The 22,857-nt window shown below is 43.4% G+C and overlaps 1 protein-coding gene across 17 annotated transcripts in view; it reads left to right on the forward strand.

Annotated features, from left to right (window-relative positions):
• Positions 1-22,857, forward strand: part of DTNA (dystrobrevin alpha) — a 377,884-nt gene that overhangs the window by 309,494 nt on the left and 45,533 nt on the right. For 11 of the 17 annotated variants that reach the window (XM_073583762.1, XM_073583761.1, XM_073583757.1 and 8 more), the window contains 7 exons: positions 707-794; positions 9,424-9,515; positions 10,743-10,856; positions 12,197-12,293; positions 13,005-13,025; positions 14,271-14,430; positions 17,623-17,712. In XM_073583762.1, coding sequence (XP_073439863.1) covers positions 707-794; positions 9,424-9,515; positions 10,743-10,856; positions 12,197-12,293; positions 13,005-13,025; positions 14,271-14,430; positions 17,623-17,712 — 662 coding nt within the window. The remainder of the gene's footprint in view (positions 1-706; positions 795-9,423; positions 9,516-10,742; positions 10,857-12,196; positions 12,294-13,004; positions 13,026-14,270; positions 14,431-17,622; positions 17,713-22,857) is intronic. The other 6 variants (XM_073583758.1, XM_073583773.1, XM_073583771.1 and 3 more) reach the window with 1 other exon arrangement.

The following is a 22,857-nucleotide window of genomic DNA, read 5'->3' on the forward strand; positions in this document are numbered from 1 at the left end:
CACAGCAGGGGCACATTTATAAGATTTTCTGAGCACAGGAACATTTTTTTAACACATCCAATTGTGGAAGTTATTATTATTCCAAGATTTATTGATTAAAATTAATTTTGTTTGTGGGGAAAATCATTTAAAATAAGTTATCTTTCTGACTTGAGCATCATCATGTGTTTTGTAAAGTCAGTTTGATTTTTCCAACCGAGTAGAAAAATGAAAGAGAAGTCCTCATGGCCATGTAGTTATGAAGTAGCCTGCTCCATAGCATACAAACATCTTTACACGGTGACATTAGCGCCACTGGGAATATGATGCAACTTTCCCTCCTTGGTTAGTGGAAATGCGTGTGAATCCATGGAGCTGCAACTGCTACTAAACTGGACTATACAGTAAAGTTTCATGTGTTACAATACTATGATGAATGGTGATTTCATGATGTCCGATTGTATGTAACAGAGTACAGCTTCCCTGGACAAAATACGCAAAATATGTGAATTACCAAATGGTCTTTACTTAAACATTTTCTCTCCAGGTAGAAATCTTTGCAGCACATTCCAGCTTACATTTGCTCTTGGTGGTAGTTGAGCATATTCTGAAAGTGAAAATACATTCCCACACATGCTGCCTGGATTTCTTGCTTGTGATGTAATAAGTTTCCAGGTGTAAAATGTTGTTTTTCCTCTTTCTTCCTGTCCTACATTCCTTTGCACAGAATGCTCGACAGTCCCAGCCGCCTAGATGAAGAACACAGATTGATTGCCAGATATGCAGCGAGACTGGCAGCCGAGACCACGTCATCAGTAAGTACAGCTCTCTTAGACTAGGGACAAGCAAGTTACATTTTTGTAAGTCTTTCCATGTTCCAATATCTAGTACAGTTGTGACCAAAAGTATTGACACCCCTGCAATTCTGTCAGATAATACTCAGTTTCTTCCTGAAAATGATTGCAAACACACATTCTTTGGTATTATTATCTTCATTTAATTTGTCTTAAATGAAAAAACACAAAAAGAATTGTCCTAAAGCCAAATTGGATATAATTCCATACCAAACATAAAAAAGAGGGTGGACAAAAGTATTGGCACTGTTCGAAAAATCATGTGATGCTTCTCTAATTTGTGTAATTAACAGCACCTGTAACTTAGCTGTGGCACCTAACAGGTGTTGGCAATAACTAAATCACACTTGCAGCCAGTTGACATGGATTAAAGTTGACTCAACCTCTGTCCTGTGTCCTTGTCTGTACCACATTGAGCATGGAGAAATGAAAGAAGACCAAAGAACTGTCTGAGGACTTGAGAAACCAAATTGTGATGAAGCATGAGCAATCTCAAGGCTACAAGTCCATCTCCAAACACCTGAATGTCTACCGTGCGCAGTGTCATCAAGAAGTTTAAAGCCCATGGCACTGTGGCTAACCTCCCTAGATGTGGATGGAAAAGAAAAATTGACAAGAGATTTCAACGCAAGATTGTGCGGATGTTGGATAGAGAACCTCGACTAACATTCAAACAAGTTCAAGCTGCCCTGCAGTCCGAGGGTACAACAGTGTCAACCCATACTATCAGTCGGCGTCTGAATGAAAAGGAACTATATGGTAGGAGACCCAGGAAGACCCCACTTCTTACCCCGAGACATAAAAAAGCCAGTCTGGAGTTTGCCAAAACTTACCTGAAAAAGCCTAAAACGTTTTGGAAGAATGTTCTCTGGTCAGATGAGACAAAAGTAGAGCTTTTGGGCAAAGGCATCAACATAGAGTTTACAGGAGAAAAAAAGAGTCATTCAAAGAAAAGAACACGGTCCCTACAGTCAAACATGGCGGAGGTTCCCTGATGTTTTGGGATTGCTTTGCTGCCGCTGGCACTGGACTGCTTGACCGTGTGCATGGCATTATGAAGTCTGAAGACTACCAACAAATTTTGCAGCATACTGTAGGGCTCAGTGTGAGAAAGCTGGGTCTCCCTCAGAGGTCATGGGTCTTCCAGCAGGACAATGACCCAAAACACACTTCAAAAAGCACTTGAAAATGGTTTGAGAGAAAGCACTGGAGACTACTAAGGTGGCCAGCAATGAGTCCAGACCTGAGTCCCATAGAACACCTGTGGAGAGATCTAAAAATGGCAATTTGTAGAAGGCACCCTTCAAATATCCAGGGACCTGGAGCAGTTTGCCAAAGAAGAATGGTCTAAAATTCCAGCAGAGCATTGTAAGAAACTCATTGATGGTTACCGGAAGCGGTTGGTCGCAGTTATTTTGGCTAAAGGTTGTGCAACCAAGTATTAGGCTGAGGGTGCCAATACTTTTGTCTGGCCCATTTTTGGAGTTTTGTGTGAAATGATCAATGTTTTGCTTTTTGCTTCATTCTCTTTTGTGTTTTTTCATTTAAGACAAATTAAATGAAGATAATAATACCAAAGAATGTGTTTGCAGTCATTTTCAGGAAGAAACTGAGTATTATCTGACAAAATTGCAGGGGTGTCAATACTTTTGACCACAACTGTATAATGTTTATTTAGTGCATTTTAGTGCTTTTTCTCCTTCTCCTCATTGGGGGACACAGGTACTGTGGGTGTATGCTACCACCACCTGGAGGCTGACACTTAGTGAAAAAAAGAGGATAGCTCCTCTACCGCCGTATACACCCTCACCCCGATTGCGGGTGGAAACCAGTTCATGCTTAGTGTCTGTTGGAGGCACACGTCTGTTTTTTGCTTCAGACGGACCATATTGAAAGGGTCCGATCTCCCCAAACCAACAACGGGTGAGCACGTTTGAGTGTCGCCTCCACGTATCCTCTCCCGCAACGTTGGACATGTCTGGTCTTTTTTCCCCCAGACTTTATTTTTTTCCTGCCATGAAGATAAGACAGGGGCAACGGACCCTATTGAAAGGGTCTGATTTCCCCAAACCATCAACGGGCGAGCACGTGCGAGTGTCGCCTCCACATATCCTCTCCCGCAACGTGGGACACGATGCCAGACTTAGCCCTGACCACCCCAAGGTATTGAAACAATGGGCTATACAGAGGCACAAGCATAGTCTGTGCGGCCCCCACTGCTCCACCAATGCTAGACTGCGGTGCTGCAAGGCGGCGTACGGTCCCTTTCCTCATCCCGGGTAAGGAACAATGGAGTCAGGGTGCCTGCACCATCCTGGTTGTGGCCCACCTCCCCTCTACCTGTTCTGGAAGGATCTTCGACAGCATCGTCATGGAGGGGATGGCTGGGGAGGGCTCCTGCAGCAGCGTCCACACGGCTGCAGCCCTCAGCCTTGTGCGGTCAGCGAAGGTAGTCCCCTTTCCTCCCCCCCTGTCGCGGGCAGGCACTAAAAATCCAGCCAGCGGCTTCGGCCGGTGCTAGACCACGGGCGGAAGTCCCGCCCCCCATCTCCGCATCACTTCCGGGGGCCCACCCCCATGGCCTGGGCGGACGCCGGATAAATTGAGCCCCCGGCTTCGGAGCATGGCTAGGCCGCAACCGGAAGTACCAGCAGAACGCTGCTTCCGACAGCCCGCCTGCAGCTGAGGTGCGCAGAGGAGCAGCGCTCGGCGCGTCCAGGACACATGGGGACACAGGACTGGTGTAAGTGCAACCCCAACCCCTGAGCCATGCTACGTGTAATCGAGGGGTAGTATTGAGGCCAAGCAGATACAATATGGCCGGAAAAGTTAAGACGCACACATTCCTATACGCTGCATGCACCTCCTGTCGGGCCGCTTTTCCGCGGGCGCAGAGCAAACAATTATGCGAAGCCTGCGATTCCGAACACGCCCAGGAGCCCTCCCCTGCGACCGGGCCCAGTGTTCCAAGTCCCCCGGAATGGGCCCTATCACTGTCGCAGTCTATGGCATCGCTTACAAAGGCGATCAGGTACCTTCGCGCCCCAGATAGGGGCAGGGGTAGCGGCTCGCCTGTCTTGGAGGGGTCCTACACCTCACAAGAGCCTCCGGCCTGCAGGGGCCACTCTCACTCCAGGCAGACGTGGGGGAAACGAACCCACATGGCATCTCCTGGCCCATCCGGTGCCTCGGCATCTGTGAGTTCTGCGTCTCGCTCTCCACCAGTAGTTGAGAGCGGGCAAAGCTCAGATTATGACTCGGACGAACCCCTGGACCTAGGTTCCCCGGGATGGTGAGAAACGGTGGACAGCCTTATCGAAGCGGTCAATCAGACGCTGGGGATTGAGGATGATTCCACCCTGGCTTCAGGCCATAAGGTGTCTTTTAAGCGGGCTAAGCGGCCGCATAGAGTATTTTGCACTCACCGAGTTTGAGGACATAGTGCAATGACACAGGGAACGGCCAGACAGGCGTTTTTCGGGCCAGATGGCACTCGAGGCGAGGTATCCGTTTGCCCTGGATCTCTGTAAGAAATGGAAGGAATCCCCAACGGTGGATCCGCCCGTGTCACGCTTGGCCTCTAAGACCTTGTTGTCTGTACCTAGTGGTTCTTCTATTAAGGATCCCACGGATCGTCTCATAGAGAGCTTGGCCCGCTCAGTGTTTGAAGCATCAGGATCAGCACTCTCTCCCTCGTTTGTGGCAACGTGGGTAGCCAAGGCCATGATTTCTTGGTCAGAATCATTGAACAGAGCCTTGCAGAATAGGGACCTACCTACGGAGGTATCAGAGATCGCGAGTCAGATCGCTATGGCCGGGGACTACTTAATCAGTGCTTCTTTGGATGCGGCCAATTGCGCGGCGCTTGCGGCCACAAACGCAATTTCTATTAGAAGAGCGCTATGGTTAAGGACATGGCCGGCCGATTCTACCTCCAAGAAGTCCTTGACTTCCCTGCCTTATCAGTGCGGCTCCCTATTCGGAGAAAGATTAGATGAGCTCATCTCCGATGCCACAGGGGGAAAGAGTAGTTTTCTCCCTCAACAAAGGGTCAAGCCGCCGTTTCGCCACCTGTTTCAGGCACGGTTTCGGGCCTTTCGCAACCCCAGGTGGACTACAGCAGCCGGCTCCGCCGCTCCAGGTCGCTCCAACCAGGATAGGGAGCGACAGGTCTCATATAGAGCCAACCCGTTGGGGAGGATGCGTGCTCGCCAGGCCAGATCGAGGGAAACCAGGTCCCAAAGATCCTCAGCCAAATGACTCGAAGCATTTTTTAGGCGACATCAGCAAAGTAGGCGGCCGCCTACTCTGGTTTCGCCACGTCTGGGTCACCATCGCACACGACTCATGGGTGACAGAGCTGGTGTCCTCAGGGTACAAGATAGAATCATTTTGGGGGGTACCTGACAAACTCTTTCCCATCTTCCCAAAGGGGAGACCCGGGCAAGGGCGTTACTAGGAGCCATCGAGTCACTCCAGCACAGCGGAGTGATTATCCCCGTCCCGGAGCACGAGAGGGCTCAGGGCTTCTATTCCAACCTATTCTTGGTCCCCAAAAAGGACGGGACCGTCAGGCCTGTTTTGGACCTGCAGCTCCTGAACAAATTCATCAGGATCAGACCTTTTCGAATGGAGTCTCTCCGTTCAGTTATATCGGCCATGGGGCAGGGAGAATACTTGGCCTCTATCGACATCCAGGACGCTTACCTGCACATCCCCATTTTTCCTCCGCATCAGAAGTTCCAACGCTTCGCCATCAATGGCCTACATTTCCAGTTTGCAGCGCTACCCTTCGGGCTAGCCACCGCCCCCAGGGTGTTCACAAAAGTCATGGCAGTCGTCATGGCCATCTTGCACTCTCGGGGCATAGTCGTCTTTCCGTACCTAGACGACCTCTTGGTCAAGGCCCCTTCGTTTCGGGCATGCGAGGAGAGTGTCAGCATCACGCTGGATACCCTTTCCCACTTAGGGTGGTTAGTCAACATGAAGAAATCATCCCTTGTCCCAGCCCAGAAGATTTCTTTTTTAGGGATGATCTTCGACACCTGCCGAGGTTTGGTATTTCTCCCTCGAGACAAAGCCCTAGCACTCCGGCCACTTCTCCAACCAGTCCCTCACACCATTTGTTTCGGGATGAGGATACTAGGAAAAATGGTGGCAGCAATGGATGCGGTTCCATTCGCCCAATTTCATCTTCGCCCCCTGCAGCACGCCCTCTTGTCATCTTGGGACAAGAACCCATTCACGCTCGATCACTGGTGCTGGTTATCCTCTCAGGTCAGGCAGTCGCTCGATTGGTGGACAGTAAGTTCTTCCCTGCTTCAGGGGAAGTCTTTTCCCCCAGACCAGTGGTTAGTAGTCACAACCGACGCCAGCCTCCTCGGCTGGGAAGCGGTTTTTCGCCATCACACGACCCAGGGACAATGGTCGCAACAGGAGGCACGCCTCCTGATCAACTTGTTGGAAATACTAGCGGTCTGGCTGGCTCTGCGACAGTTTCAGCACCTTCTAGCACCTGGATGCCTGGGACCTTAACCTGGTCCTAAGTGTTCTGCCGGAACCTCCATTTGAACCGCTACAAGATGTTTCTTTGTCGTACCTTTCCTGGAAAGTGGTATTCCTTGTAGCCATAACTTCTATCAGGCGAGTCTCAGAGCTGGCGGCCCTGTCCTGCCGAGCACCGTTTCTCACCTTCTACAAGGATAAGGTGGTCCTCAGACCAGCTCCCCCCTTTCTGCCGAAGGTCGTTTCCTCATTTCACATTAATGAGAATATTGTCTTGCCTTCATTTTGTCCAGCACCGGTACACCGCGTGCTAAAGGCTCTTCACAAATTGGACCTGGTAAGAGCCCTCAGGAGGTACGTGTCGCAGACGGCACCCTTTCGGCACACAGACACGCTGTTCGTGCTCCCCGAGGGACACAGGAAGGGACTCGCAGCCTCAAAATCGACCATAGCCATGTGGATTCGTCTGACTATTCAGGAAGCCTACCGCATCAGGGGTGCGCCGGTTCCAGCAGGGATCAGAGCACACTCTACTCGGGCAATGGGCGCCTCTTGGGCGCTTCGACACCAGGCCTCGATGGAACAGGTTTGCAAGGCAGCAACCTGGTCCAGCCTGCACACGTTTACCAAACACTACAATATCCATACTTATGCTTCGGCGGATGCGAGCCTGTATAGAAGGATTCTCCAAGCAGTGGTGGTGCACCTTTAGACACAAGGTGCTTGTAGCTTGGATCGGTGAGTCAACTTTCCACCCAGGGACTGCTTTAGGACATCCCACAGTACCTGTGTCCCCCATTGAGGCGAAGGAGAAACATGGATTTTTGTGATAAACTCAACGTAAAATCCTTTTCTCCGAGACGCTCATTGGGGGACACAGCACCCACCCTGATAGCCAATTGGCTCTTGTTTATTTAATTAATGTGCTTTTTTGTTGATATTAGGGTGGTTCTTTTCAAGACATATTGTTATCTGCATTAAGGCTGATTTTTGTTGTTCTCCTACTGCTTTTGCACTAAACTGGTTTCCGCCCGCAATCGGGGCGAGAGTTTTATATGGCGGAGGAGGAGCTAACCTCTTATTTCACTTAGTGTCAGCCTCCAGGCTTCGGTAGCATACACCCACAGTACCTGTGTCCCCAATGAGCGTCTAGGAGAAAAGGATTTTACGGTGAGTTTATCACAAGAATCCATGTTTTTATAGCACAGTAATACATGGCGTGCTCGGATGGTGGGACGTCTTGTGCCAGGTGGAGCGGGTGCTCGTTTGCCTGATGCTACCAAAGCCCTGAAGGAACACATTCTTCCCCTTAAATGTGGCGGTCAATGCCCGGGCACTGATGGGTAGCCATCGCCAGCACATCCTAACACACTTGCAACTCTCCCCTTGTCACCCAATTCTGCAATCTATTAGTACCTTTAAGGCCCCACCAAAGTTTTATACAGCAATATAAGTTTTTCAGGGTATTAAAAGAGCAATAAAATAACCCTATGGTGGGATTTAAAAAAATCAATACAATTCAATACAACTTATAGAAATAAATATATCTAGCCTAATATATAAAAAAAAAGCTTTAGTATTTTTTAAGAAGAGTATACATGATTGGTATTGTTACACCTGTAGTAATAACTCAACTATAAAATGATCATAAGCAGCAGTACTCAATGTCAAGCAGCAGCTGCAAAAGCAAACAACATTTATAAAAATATATAAAGAGAGTGAGATCATGGGATTTTCTGTATGTATTATTATCCCTCTACAAATCACTTATAAGGCCACATTGGATTCAGTTTTGGGCTCCACATTTAAAAAAAAAAAAAAAGATATTGCGATGTTGTAGTAGATGCAAGCTGAGCCCACATTTTTACCGCCTGATGATGGCTGAACTGTTCAACCATCATGTGCCTCTATCAACCGCGGGTGGAGTGGTTCTCCTGTGACTTTTAACATGTTAAATGCCACTGTCAATCTCTGACAGTGTTATCTAACACGCGCTGGCTTGGAGATGGGGGCGTCATTCCATGCTCCTGTGATGTGACCACTGGGCGCCAATGGGTTGCCAAGACACCTGGGGGTCCCCTGAAGACCTCCATGTTTCTAATGTCCCTTAGGAGGACTAACAAGTAAGAAGTGGAAAAAAAAAAGTTTTAAAAATATGAAAAAATAAAACGTCCAATCTCCCCTCTTTTGCTCCATTATAAATATAGCAATTGGAAAAAAATACTCTTATTTGGTATCACTGCATTCTTAAAAATATGATCTAACAAAATCTAAAATAAATTAATCTGATCGTTAAACGGTGTAACGAGAAAAAGATCAAAAAGCCAGAATTACATTTTTTTTTTTTAGCCACCACAACATTGCAATAAAATGCAGTGAGGCGATGAAAACATCGTATCTACCCCAAAATGGTATTAGTAAAAACAGTAAAATTGTCAGCTCAGGGCACAAAATTTAAGCCCTCACCCAGCTCCAGATCCTGGAAAATGAAAATGTTACAGATCTCGGAAAGAGGCAACACAAGCAATTTTTTGTTTTACAGATTTCTGAATTTGTAAAAGAAAACAAAAATGAACCCCCCACTGGAAAATAGCCTGGTAATGAAGGGGTTAAAAAGCCTCTCCATGAAAAATCTGGCTATATATCAATTCATCTCATAGTACCTCTCACCTAGAAGGCTCCAAAGGGCAGGACCTGTACCTATCAAACATTAGTGGCTTTTCCTGTGGCCAGGTCATAAATGTATAGGATTGAAGAACTTGTTTCAAATCTGTACGGAATCCATTTTCTTCTTAATTCACCATGTAAGAGGAACAGTCTGCTGATGATCATGTTCTGAAAATTAGGCCTGAGTGCCGGCGGCAGTGCCGGGTATAAACATGCGAGACTTCGGCCGTATTCCTCGCATGTGTGATCCCGGCCTAAATAGCATTTCTTGAAGCAAAACAGCGTGAGACCATTTTCTGGCTTTGTTTGTCTCATACATTCAGCACATCTTGCGGTAGAACATCTATTCCTCTATAGGGTGTCGTTGTGCGGCTTCTGCCCGGGAGATTCTTGATAAGAATGTTTTGTTTTATTGCAGCAGAGTCAGCAGAGAGGCCCAGACATCTCTTTTACCATCGATGCAAATAAGCAGCAGAGACAGCTTATTGCAGAGCTGGAAAATAAAAACCGGTACAGTATCTGGTATTTGTTTTATGGCTCCTTTTATAGACACTCAGTTAAGTAAAGTGATTGCACTGCAGGGAAATGGTACTACTACCTGGGATACGAGCGTGATTGTTTGGAAATGCCTCTGGACTACATGCTATAGAACTGCTAATCATTTCTTTCAGCTTATTTACACATTTGAAATGGTGAACTCCTCTAATGGCACATTTACATTGGAAAGTATAAATCAGAGCTAAGGTTCCCTTTAAATGCTACACAATCTACAATCAGCAAATAAAAGCAAATTACAATAAAAACCATTTGCTTATATTTAGACTTGTGTTCTGTGAATATGGCAGAAAAATTGTATTTCTAAGCAAGTAAATATGTTCTGAGGGTTTCTTGGCTCTGCATCACAGTCTAAAACACTCTACCAAAGGTGGATCAGTTGCACCCAAATTTCAGTCTTACAAATAAAGAGTACACTGTGAGAAAACAAAGTGAATAACTTAATCCAAAATGCAAATTAAGCTAAGTTTGCTTCAACAATTTTCAAAAATGTTTAAAGGGAATCTGTCAGCAGGCTTTTGCTATGTAATATGAGGGCAGCATGAGACACAGATTTCAGCGATTTATCACTTATTAGGCTGTGTGCTGTTGTTTCCATACAGTGAATGTTTTATCAGCAGGAGATTATCACTGCCTGACTAGGTGCTCATGTGCATCCTGGACCAACTCTGCCCACACCACTGATTAGCAGCTCACTGCCAATATACAATGTGCACAGAACAATGCTAATTTGAGGTGTGGATGGGTTTAGCTTTCTGAGCTCTGCTACATACTACATCAAAGAACTGTGTCACAACTGCTGCACTCAGTAAACTAAGTGATAGATCGCTGGAATCAGGGTCTCTTTTCTTATATTATGCTTCTCTCAGATGAGGTAGAATAAACCTGGTGACAGATTCATTTGAAAAGGTAAATGTATTTAGAAAGATGGTAATAACCCTTTAACAAAGCATCTTGATAACATGATTTCTTCATTTTTACATTGAGGGCAGATAAAGAAGAGAATTAATCTGAAGTCTCACTGACCCTCTTCTCATATAATAAAACTTATTTTAGATTAACTAACTAATATCTATTTGTAAACCTTAAGTGGAGAATTCCAGATTTCTTTCTTCATACAGAATGGTGATAAATGTCCACATATTATATGACACAGTAACATTTTATTCCATCTTTTTGCAGAGAAATATTACAGGAAATACAGAGGTTGAGAATTGAACATGAACAGGCCTCTCAGCCCACCCCAGAGAAAGCACAACAGAATCCCACTCTTCTGGCAGAACTCCGCCTGCTCAGGTAGCAAAAGATAGAATCCGCCGCTATGAAGCCGAGTATTTACCTTCCGTCCCTATCTATACCGTTACTGAGTGTGCAGAACCGCCATCATGGCCACAGAATTGAATCCAAGCCTCAAACAAAACAAAGAACAAACCAGAGTATAAAACCCTCTGTTTGTAAAGCCTAAAATAATGTCACATAGTGCTCCTGTTGTCACACCATTACGAAATGGATTTTGGCACTTTAGATGACCTTTCATTTCCCATTTATTCTCTGTGCCAACACCAGAACTCTTTGCTTGTACAGTATGTCTACAACTACATGAGACACCGTGTAACCAGAGATCATAAGTAAATTCATGGTTTCACACATTAAAAGAGTCATATGAAAGAAAGACAGAGCTAACATTAATAGTCATGCCCCTGTGTGCGATACGTACCCCGATATAATAGTGGGTAAAGGTAATCTTTAAAACCAAGCTAAACAGCAGCGAGAGGTTAAAGGGGCTGTCTTGTGAAAACAAGCTATCTCATATCCTTGGGATCTATGGGGGGGCCATCCGCTGGGACCCCCACCAATCAGCAGAACAAGGAATTTTTATTCCCAGTGGGGAACTTTTATCTGGTCTAGAATGAATCTGCAGCACTCATGCCCAACAGCTGCCACTCTCGCTTTCAATGGGGCTGCTGGAAAAAGTAGAGTGTAGCACTTAGCAGCCCCACACGGCATGAGCAGAGAGGTGAGCAGACATGTGCATTGCTGCGATGTATGAGAACATGTCTTCACATAGTAATATGTATTGTGCTTGCAAAGAGGGAACTTTACTGAAAGACCTCATCTGTACAGTACCTGCCTGATCCTTTAGTTTCATGTTATGCGGATCTCTCTGCCCCGCCTACCTACATTTTAGATCTCATATTACAAGACGGGTCAGTCAGAAGGCAGCACATAGGGGTTTCTAGTCTGCAACCATGAAAGCACTTAAATTTAATCAGGGAGAAAAAACAGCTTACCCTTGGAGTAAGTGCGGCATTCCATACAGCATGTAGTGCAAGAAAGGGAGATCCAGTGCTCATCGGAAGAGAAAAAGCTGTACTGCTTTATTGTCCGCAAATTAAAACCCACTGCTGTACTTGGCTTTCTAAGCCCAGAATTTCCGTCTCACACTAAAGTGACAATAAACATGTAGTTGTATATCACTGATATATTTTTCCATTCATTTACTTGAGCACATACTCCATTACCACCAAAGCTGTGAGATAACGGCTGTCGACTAAGGGAGAGACAGAAAGGTTGATTGTAATCTATGATAATTAATGCATGGTGCGCTTTCTGATCTGATTCGTATCATTCTTCAGACAAAGAAAAGATGAACTTGAGCAGAGGATGTCCGCATTGCAAGAAAGCAGGAGGGAGCTGATGGTGCAGCTTGAAGGGCTCATGAAACTTTTGAAGGTGAGGGATAGAAGTTATTTTTACAGCTCTAGTGGAAGTTAAGGGGCTTTTACAGTATTAGCAACATGGCTCTTTATCGCCCAAAACATTGCCACACTTGGCTTGTGTCCAATATTACAGCATAACTCTGCCGGGGTTAACGAGACAGAGCTTGAATATTGCACATAGGGCCCGATAAATCAAAGTGTTTACACTAGAAAAGTGGCAAAAAGCACATTGAAGAGTTGCTAAACCTTTGCGCCATGCGGAGTGGCGCAAACGTTTTGTGATTTTTGGCATTTTCATGCCGGTGTGAAGCAACTCCTTCAAATATGTGAGGCGGTAGAATGGGCATGGCTACACTCTCCCGCCAAATACAGCAAAAATGCTGCTGTTTCCTGTACCAGAAACGTTACTCCAGTCCCTGACTAGAGTAATACTTCTGGTGAGGCTCACAGAGGTGCAACACCGTGATAAGATGCCACTTAATCAATCTGGCACATCTTATGCCTGCATGTCCCTCATTAAGACTGGCATTAGAAACCCAAGTCTTAACGCATCTGGGCTAGACATGTGTTGTCCTGTTTTTTACAATAAGTAGCCATATTTTTCTAATTCTTTACAACCTTTGTAAATTGATCGCTCTGTATTTGTAGCAATAATAATGGGAAGCCTCCTATATATTAATGGACCTTCATATTCTGTTTTCTGTTGCGTATGACCATTTTGCAGGAACAGGAGCTGAGACAGGCTGTAAGTCCTCCTGTATATTCCCATCACTGGGTGCATGTCTTGTATTGGCATGGGATGTGAAAAATGGTGTATTATTTTAACAAAATTAACAAGAAGCTAACAATCATATAAGTCTCTTAGGTGCTTTAGAGATCATTAAGTGCTTTTGTGTAATTTTGTTATGACATTAATTAAAACCTTTCTATGTCCGTTGCTATTATGAATCATCAGTATTGTATTTTTTGGGTATCACTTGTGTGCGTCCTTAATCTAGATTCACTTGTGTTCACAGTTGCCTGAATGCTATGGTCCTTAGGTTTTTTGCTATTTTATGTCTGTGTAGTTAATGTATTGGAGTTTCAAACAATTGTTCTTTGCCCTTCTGTTTGTCGGCTCTGCAATAAATGCATATATCACTGCTGGATTGGAAAATGGACATGGTCTAAATAGCTGCTGAGGACAACGCCTTCACTATTGTTCTGTGTGGTTCTAAGTAATAATTATACAAATCACAGATGGTGAGATGCACTCCATTTCTCTGAGCCTTAGTAGATGCCATTTATTTTTCAGAAATGAGTGGAAATTGCAAGTGCAGAAATCTGTGAACAATCTGCAACAGAAAAGGCATGCAGCAGATGTGAAAATCCTTAGCGTGCCCTAAAATCCACCCATAGGCGTTCCTCTAAATGCGTTAACATCTGCTTAGTCCTCTTTTCTATACATATCTAGAGATACAAAGAAGTATTGTGCAAATATTATATTTCTATGTGGCAATAATTGTGAAGTTAATATTGTCCTGAACGTTGACCATTAGTGTGTAGGACTGATGCTGCATGGCTAGTAACACGACACCTACGTGGGTCAGAAGCTGTCGCCGTGCATGCTGCTACTTCCATATGTGATACAATTGTGATGTCTGTTGTTCTGTTACTTTACTCCTGTTATACTATGACCTGCATGACTTGTTTGGACTCCGATTTATCTACTGAATTCATGTTAATCACAAATCGGGCAAACCACAATTTTGAGGGCGGCGTCATCTGATATTTTCAAAATCATTTATTCTGTCACTTGGTTTTGTCTCTAGAAAAGTAGGGTGATAACTATTACGGATGGGGCTTCCCGTCCGGAGTCAGGAATCCATAATGACAATACGTGATTGGGCTCCTGCTATTATGAACAACAATTCCTAAGTTACAAACAGATAATAATGTACATCTTTTCTTGTAAATCCATTTTCCCCTGATCATTGTATGTCTTTTTCAGACTCAGGGGGCTGGCTCTCCTCGCTCCTCTCCCAGTCACACCATCAGCCGGCCTATTCCAATGCCTATACGGTCTGCATCGGCTTGCTCCACCCCAACACACACTCCTCAGGACTCTCTCACAGGGGTTGGCGGAGATGTGCAAGAGGCTTTTGCTCAAAGTAAGTTATAGCAGAATATGACTAGCCTTGTACTATCAGTTTACAAACCAATTAGGCCCCATGCCTGTTGTCACCGGATGTGTCCCATGCAGAGATTGCTGCCAAAAACGGCAAAAATACAATTACCAGAAAAGGTAAAAAAAGAGTAGAAGAGTGGGTCCCGCATATTAACGTATAGACTGCTTACCATGTAACACACATCTATACCATAAAGAGAAAAAGACTTACAAGCAAAGTAGGTTGCCCATCCAACATGAATCATTATTTGAATATATTTCACAATCACACAATTCCAATCCCTTACAAGGTCCAAACAGCATTGGAGCCTGGCGCTAATAAATAATAATAATAATAATAATAATAATCTTTATTTATATAGCGCCAACATATTCCGCAGCGCTTTACAGTTTAACAGTTTCAAAACACAAGTCATAAGTAACAACGCTAACAATACAATAATTAAAGCAAAATAAGACGAAATAAGACGACCCTGCTCGTGAGAGCGTACAATCTACAATGAGGTGAGGGAGATACAGAGTACAGGTGTGTATTTACAATGGTGTATTTACAATGAAGGTCCAGCCATCTTGCAGGAGTGAAGGATGGATGGAGATAGTGAATGGGCTACGCACGCACACTTACACAGAGAATGACTTTGATTAGTGAATGTGATAGGCCGCTCTGAACAGGTGTGTTTTGAGGGAGCGCTAACCCATCATATGGTTAAGGATCATCCTACATTGCTGGTAAATGAACAGATTAGCCACATAATTGTGAAAAATCCGACCAAAAAGTACAAAAGTCAGTGAACATTACTCCGAGTGATAAAGATTATATACGAGAATGTAAAAGATGAGATGTACAAACAGTAAGACATAGTTAAAATATGACGCAGTGTCAGGTGGTGAGTAGGGTAATTCACAGAAGTGAGCAGTAGAACCATAGCAAAACAATGCGATTTGCAAAATCATTGTGATGAAGCATCTCATTTTAATAACATCAAGTCAGAAAGAAGAGCCCACACGTATCCATCCTTAAACAGCGTGTCCAGACTTGGGATGAAACTCTGTAGTCACTTTATCTGACTGCAGACTTCTGAATCCTGACAGCATGTGGTGTACGCGTTATCAGGTGTGTAATTTGCATATTTCTGTTTACATTTGGCAAATGAACGCTGGTATGCAAATCACGCACTTTTGGCTCATGACTCTCCGCACTCACCAGCAATAACAGAGAATCCTGCCAGCGTATGCACCACACGTTGTCAGGAGGGTTTCACATTGCGTTAAGGCACCAGTTTGGTGGCCCTGTCGAGGCTTACTTCTGAACCCCTGCAAAACGGGATTCAGACATATGCGCCGACTGGGCCATAGGCTAGAATGGTGTCGGCAGGGAGAACTTGCACTCTGCCATGCATTATTTCCAAACGTGTACGTGTACAGGAGGCGGACACCCAGTCGTAGTAGACTGCATCTGAACGCAGTGTGAAAGCACCCTTAGGATTCAGAAGTCTGCAGTTGCATAGAGTGACCGCAGAGTTTCATCCTAAACCTTAACAATATTATGGATTATGGACCAGGTTGTGGTGCTGTATGCGATTTTAAAGGTTTTTTCATTGTATTGTCTTGAATTATATTCAAATTAGGATTCATGATAGAAGTGCAGACTACTTGCACAGAATGGGTTTTTTGTTATAATTACCTAATGTCTTAGCTTATGACTATAAGGCTGTTGTACAATTTCAGGTTGAAATTTGCTTTAAGTGTTACACAAAAGTGTAAATGCTAGAGTAGCTGTCCATGCAACAAAAAATCGTTTCGACGCCCGCCACACTTTCACTAGTATTCCTCTTTCTGGTGTGAATTTGGTGGGCTGTGCGTGGCCCTGCACCCTTTTGCTAAATTCTGGCCACATCATCCAGTTATCCGCCCCATAAGTGATAATGTTCGCCTCCAGACCCCAATTGTAGATCCATTGGACCAAACAAGAAGAAACTTAACACATTTCCTTTATATTTGTTATTTAAATAAAAAGCATTCAAGCGTTTTTAAAAATGATCAATGGTTCCCGCTGTGAACAGCTCCTAGAGTATTCCATATATTATTATCTTATGGCAAAGAAGCCTGGTCTGCTCTGGAGATCTCAGTTTTCTTACTCCAGGCAGAGTGACTTGTCTTTTGAATTAATTTTACGTACATAAAAAAAAATTTGACCATATTTTTGTATGGAACATTTATGTACTTGTACAGGTAATCATGATGCACCCTTAGACGTCTCTTCTCAAGACTAAATTAATTTAATTATTTTAATCTTTCATTATATCCAACATTTTCAATGCCCCTTATCAGTTTTGTGGCTTAAACCTTTTTTAGCTCCAGTGAATCCTATGCGCACACATAGGCAGAGACCTGTCAATCTTGTCCCCACCTCTCTTGTTTGGACTCGCAACATCATGGTGTAGTTGGCAACAGCTCGATTATTGAAACTGTAAGACGGATGTAAATTTTCATTTTTAATATTTGATAAAAAGAAGCAATGAAATAAAATGGCCGTGGTACCGCTTACTTTGTTTTACAAGTGTATGACAGCTTTGTGGAGCACCATATCTAAAATAAGAGTTGTGTGATATGGAGGTCTACACTTTTAAATTGGAAGTCACATCCTGCCCAAATTCCAGTGGAGCTCCTTCTAGTTTCCTTTCACACATGGTTGGGCTAGTATGGTTGGAAGCCAATGAATCGATTTTTTTTTTTTAAGTGTGGGGTCACACTAGTGCACCTGAAAAAAGCCATCTTAGACGCAACAAACTCCTATGATCTCAGCGGGCTACACTGGTACAGAGGTTGTACGGACAGTTTATCAGTAGTGATGAGTGAGTATGCTCGTTACTCGAGATATCTGAGCATGCTCGGGTGTTCTCAGAGTATTTTGGCGTGCTCGGAGATTGTTTGTTTCGCCGCCGCTGCATGATTCGTGGCTGCTAGACTGCCTGAATACATGTGGGGATTTCCTAACAAACAGGCAATCCCCACATGTATTCAGGCTGTCTAGCAGCTCATCCAAAATACTTGAAGTACAACCAAGCATGCTCGGAAATCTTGAGTAACAAGCATACTCACTCATCGTTATTTATCAGCTCACGTTTTGCTGTGGGTATCATTGTCATCAGCTTTTCTTAATTTGACATTTTAGGTGCAAGAAGAAATCTAAGGAATGACTTGTTAGTGGCAGCGGATTCCATAACCAACACTATGTCTTCTCTAGTAAAGGAGCTTAAATCAGGTAAAAATGGCTGCACTGACTAAACGCTTTGGCTATTAGTTAAAGGGAAAGACCTGCATTACATGGGTAATGAACAGAGTAATCGTCTCACAGTTGGGTAAAGGGCTGCACACTGAGGGATTTTATTTAGGATGTGGATAGAAAATATTTACAGTAGTTTCTTTTCTAGTTTACTTGGCTAATTTTGGCCTTACTCGTAGGCCCTATCAATCCACTTACTTACTAAATAGGCGATAAGAATACGCGAGACCAAGGCTGGCATGAAATGGCTGAGAGGCTTTTAATAGGGTTACTTAAATAATTAATCCAATTTATATAATACATTATTTAATAAATAACATCAAAGATTTTCAAAGTCCACTTTAAAAAGACCAATAAACTCAAGGATCAACTTTAAAACGACTATCTTTCAACACCGGATACAGGGTGGCCACCCCCAAACCCCTCAGCTATTTCTAAATCGGGGTTTGCACACTTTTATTGAAAATATCCAACCCAATAGCATCTAAGTGGACCTCGTCTTTCCTATACAGCCCTGTTATAAAACCTTCTAGGTCAATGTGTCTATGGGAAAACCCACCCACCACCAGCAGAAAACGTTCTAATGCTTTATTGAATCTTTTGCGAATGGATTCTAGAAACTGCGGATTCGCAGAGGACCATATCAAGCGTGGCACGATCTCAGAGAAGACAATAGTGGCATAAGGAAACTTAGAGTGTACGACTTTTAAATCGTGTCGCAGTTGCCACAATAAATCAGCATGCGTATTCTTACAAGATCATTACCAGCTAAGTGCACGATAATCAAATCAGAATTGGGCAACTGGTGAGAGAAACTATTCAATGTAACCCAGAGAGCTTCCCATTTCATGCCTCTGCACCCGTACCACCAAATACAAACGGTATCGTGATTGAAAGAAAGATTGTCCGTATAGTTTCGTCCTTGGGCCCTCATCCTCGCCCAGTGGACGAATGAATGTCCCATAATCCAGACATACTTTCTACCTGTAAATGAAACAGCAAATGTTAGATGATACTATCAGGCTGAATGTACAATTTAACCCTCCCAGAAGCCCATCTCCCAATTTTCTTAATCTTACTTTCTGCTACACCCATCCTAACTGCATCCGTCGCTGTGCCAATGCGAAACGAGTGGGATGAAAATTGAAGATTCTCCAACCCCAGCTTAGCCATGCAACGTCGTATCACCGAATTGAACTGGAACCGAGTCAATGGAACCCCGTTCTCATGGATAAACAATAGGCCGTCAATCCTAGGGCGAACCGATAACCAGTTGGTTATATTAGCATGGCGGTAGAGTTCCGATCTTGGTATAGACGAGGTGTACCGATACACCTTTCCCGATCTAGTTCGTTTTGGACCTGCGAGCCATAATGACCACCTTGTTTGCCATTATAGCAATGTCCTTGACAGTCATCCCCGAGGGCCAATATCTGCTGTAACAAATCAACTCCCCTATGCAGAACACGTCAAAAAATGCCAAATAGAAACAAGATTTAAACAGAATAACTTCGAATGTATTCAAACAAACAGAATGTAAAACCGCCCACATTCGAGACATTAAGTCAATAGAGATAGCTCTCCTTCCGTCCATTCGGAAGTGCTCTTTCTTCAAACCCTTTAAGAATTGTTTAACTGGAAATAAAAGCAAAATAGAAAACGCACCATGCAACCTCAGAAAAAATAATACTCCAGATGCCACTTTGTAAATGCTGGAATGGCTACCAGTCCTTCCAAAAGACGTAGGGTCATCGAAACCTGAGCTGACAGAGGTGAAACCCATTCCAATGCACAAAAGTGCAACCACTCCATCCATGCAACTGAATATGCAGCCCAGGTTACAGGACCCAGGGACCGAAAAATGTACTCACAGGCTACCTCGGACATATTTGCCACAGATGTGCCGGGCAAGGAGTGCCTTCCCGTTCAGTGCCCGGAGGGGCGTAATCTGACTCCGTCCAATACTGAAGAAAGAAAGAGAGTCGTTTACCATAACAGTTGGCTCGCTTCCCAAAGATGCTTTCAGCCAAATATTAAAATTCAAACAGATCAGAACCAACTGCCTTAATAACTCTGCAATGTCCAGACACTTTGACAACAGCATATTAATGGTACCCACTAGACCTGGGCTGTCCGACAGCAAGGTTATTTTTTAATTAAACAAACTCGGACACCAAAGAGTCACGGCAACTAAGACCGTAAAAACCTTGTTCAAAACCAGGTGACTTCTGTCACCTTTGCTGGCTGTACGAACCAGTAATAACTCCGCCACCCAAAGCTGACCGAACCGGAGGCAGAAGTTTTTTAAAACATTTGGACACCTTGTGTATTTTACTACAGTAGGAACATTTGTGGTGAAAACGGCAAGTGTTCGGCCACTTACACCCGGCATCATTAAATGAGAAGCAAATTCCTGTTTTAAGCAGTTGCTGCGACGCTGACCTCTGAGTTACGTGACGTTGGGGAAGCATTAAGTTAATCCAAAGCCCGACGTCTTTGACTCTCCAAACATACTGTAGGATGAACTGCTATTTTTTGCCAGAAGGCCTCATCATAGGCCAGCCAGGCTGTACCCCCGAAGTTGTGGAACGCATCTAAAATGACTAGGGTTTCACACAGCAGCTTTGTCCCTGACACTTCTATATGTGTATAAGTATTTAGTTCTCCTCATCAAAAGTCACACAGATAATTGCCTTGATAAAGGCCATACTGGCAGAAACGTCGGCGACATTGGGTGACTGATATATGTTTTGAATAAACTCCTATCTGCAATACATATTTTTGACTCAGGTTTTACATGATTGTTGATATTTGCTTCCTGACGGCATTGACTGACTTTCCCCATTTTTGATTATAGCACAGTGAGAACATACATGTCCAGCACATGGATCAGTGGTTAGCACGGTTGCTTTGCAGCGCTGGAATCCTGGGTTCAAATCCCACCAAGGACGTCTGCAAGGAGTTTGTATGGTCTCCCCGTGTTTGCGTGGGTTTCCTCCGGGTTCTCCGGTTTCCTCCCACATTCCAAAGATATACTGATAGGGATTCTAGATTCTGAGCCCCAATGGGGACAGTGATGAGATCAGTAACGTGCTGTGGAATATGATGGTGTTATATAAGTAAGTAAATAACATAAATGTACAAACTCCTTGCAGATGTTGTCCCTTATAGGATTTGAACTCAGGACCCGAGCACTGCAAGTGTTGACCACCGAGCCACCTTGCCCAATCACACTCCCTTTATAAAGATTATAAACTTAGTGCTAAATAAAAACACCCATGTTTGTGGATTTGGGAAAAAAAAGTCATACTCAAAGGAATCAGCGAGAATAAAATAAGAGCAAAACTCTTGTGACCAAACCTCTATAAATACAATACATGGGCTGATGACCCTTTTGTCCAGCTATAGACGAAGATCAGCAGAATATATTGGTTTTGCCACAGCCGTGGTTTAACAGTGGTAAACAGGACAGTAAGAATGAGGAGAATGGGGACATGGCTGAATTTCAGGGACACTACAACTAATTTCTATACCAGTTCTAATTATCTGACCAGTTTTCACAGGTGTATTTGTCCATCAGGAGGGTGTTTTACAGCTATCGAAGAGCTCATACAGTTTTATTTTTTCCTTAGAGTGGAGGTGCTGTTCTAGTTCTCATGTAAGAAAGTATATGAATAACTTACAGTATGTAGCTAAAGTTCTGGGAAATTTGTAATTGAAACATACCATTGCTCAGGCTAAGTTCACATGTTGAGGTATTAATGAGTTTTTGATGCTTCATATTTTCACGGTGCAATAAACACAGCATCTTACAGATCCGGTGATGGATTTTTAAAAAAATTTGCAACATGGTAATTGCTTCTTTTGAGAACTCCGAGTTTTTTCTGTGGCTTTGCCACATAGAATTGCAGTAGATGCGCAAAATCTGCGAGTAAAATACGCATAAAAGCTGCACAAGACTATATAAATATAGTTTGTCAAAGCCAAATACCAGGAAGTATCAAAAACAAAGCAACTTATTTTAAAACATTACATACCAAAAAAGACAAATACAGCATCCTCAAAAATGCGATAAAAACGCGTGTAAAAAAAAACACTCAATATGACTTATTGTGAAAATGTACTCGCAGACTCTAGAAACTAGAATGCAAATCTTTATAAAGGTTTTGTGGGGTTTCCTTTTCCATCGTGTCATTACTTCTTTTTTTGTAGAGGTGTTTTAAGTACTTTAATTATTGTACTATGTCAATAGTTACAGTATTTCGAGATGACAAAACCCACAGTGTCCTTTAAGTGCGGCGGCTTTCATAATCACTATGTTTATGTCACTTTGATCATTCAAGATGAAATGCACATAAGGTGACAGCTGCACCAGGTCGGAGCTATAAGTACTAGCACAAAAGGCGCAGTCGTTCTTAAAGTGTTTTATCAAATACAAAATTACTCAAAACTATGGTAAGAAATATCATTAGACACTGCTCACAATTCACTAGGATTTGGGAGGTTGTTCAGTAACTTTTTAAAAAGGGACAAAACCCATCTTATTGTTAAGGTACCATAATTGGTCTTCAGATATCCCTGGATCCCATATTTTATCTCCTAAATTTTCCACCATTTCAGATTGGCCATAAATCCAAACAGCTCCTGCTACACATGGCACTGCTGCTAGATGTCTGACATAATAAAAATGGAGTTTGGTGCAACCCCCATAAAATAATGAATTACACGAGCAGACACAAGATGTATGAAGCATGGAATACCTTACCCCCCTATTAAATACTACAGATGAGCACTTTAAAGTAGTCTGGTTTCCTTGGGGCACATATTGGGTACAAAGGGATTGGTACTGTACACAGCTATGAAAAATTTAAGAAGTTTATGCTGAGTTAGGATTGTTCTCCAATTCCCTTTTTCCCTTCTGTGTCAATCACCCGTCCTGTTGTTGTCCTTGTTCAAATAGAATAATAAGATGTGGACTACTTGGTGTTGAGTCCGTTGATTGTTGATTTGATTTTCAGTAGAATTTATATGTATTGAATGCTACTACCTTGAGTTTTTCTTCTGTGACTATTTTGAAAATTCAATTAAAAATCAGCTATAAAAAAAGGACAAAAACGCTTGATA

The sequence above is a fragment of the Dendrobates tinctorius genome, unplaced genomic scaffold, assembly GCF_039654945.1.
Source record: "Dendrobates tinctorius isolate UK_male_01 unplaced genomic scaffold, ASM3965494v1 ptg000081l, whole genome shotgun sequence".
Lineage (NCBI taxonomy): Eukaryota > Metazoa > Chordata > Amphibia > Anura > Dendrobatidae > Dendrobates > Dendrobates tinctorius.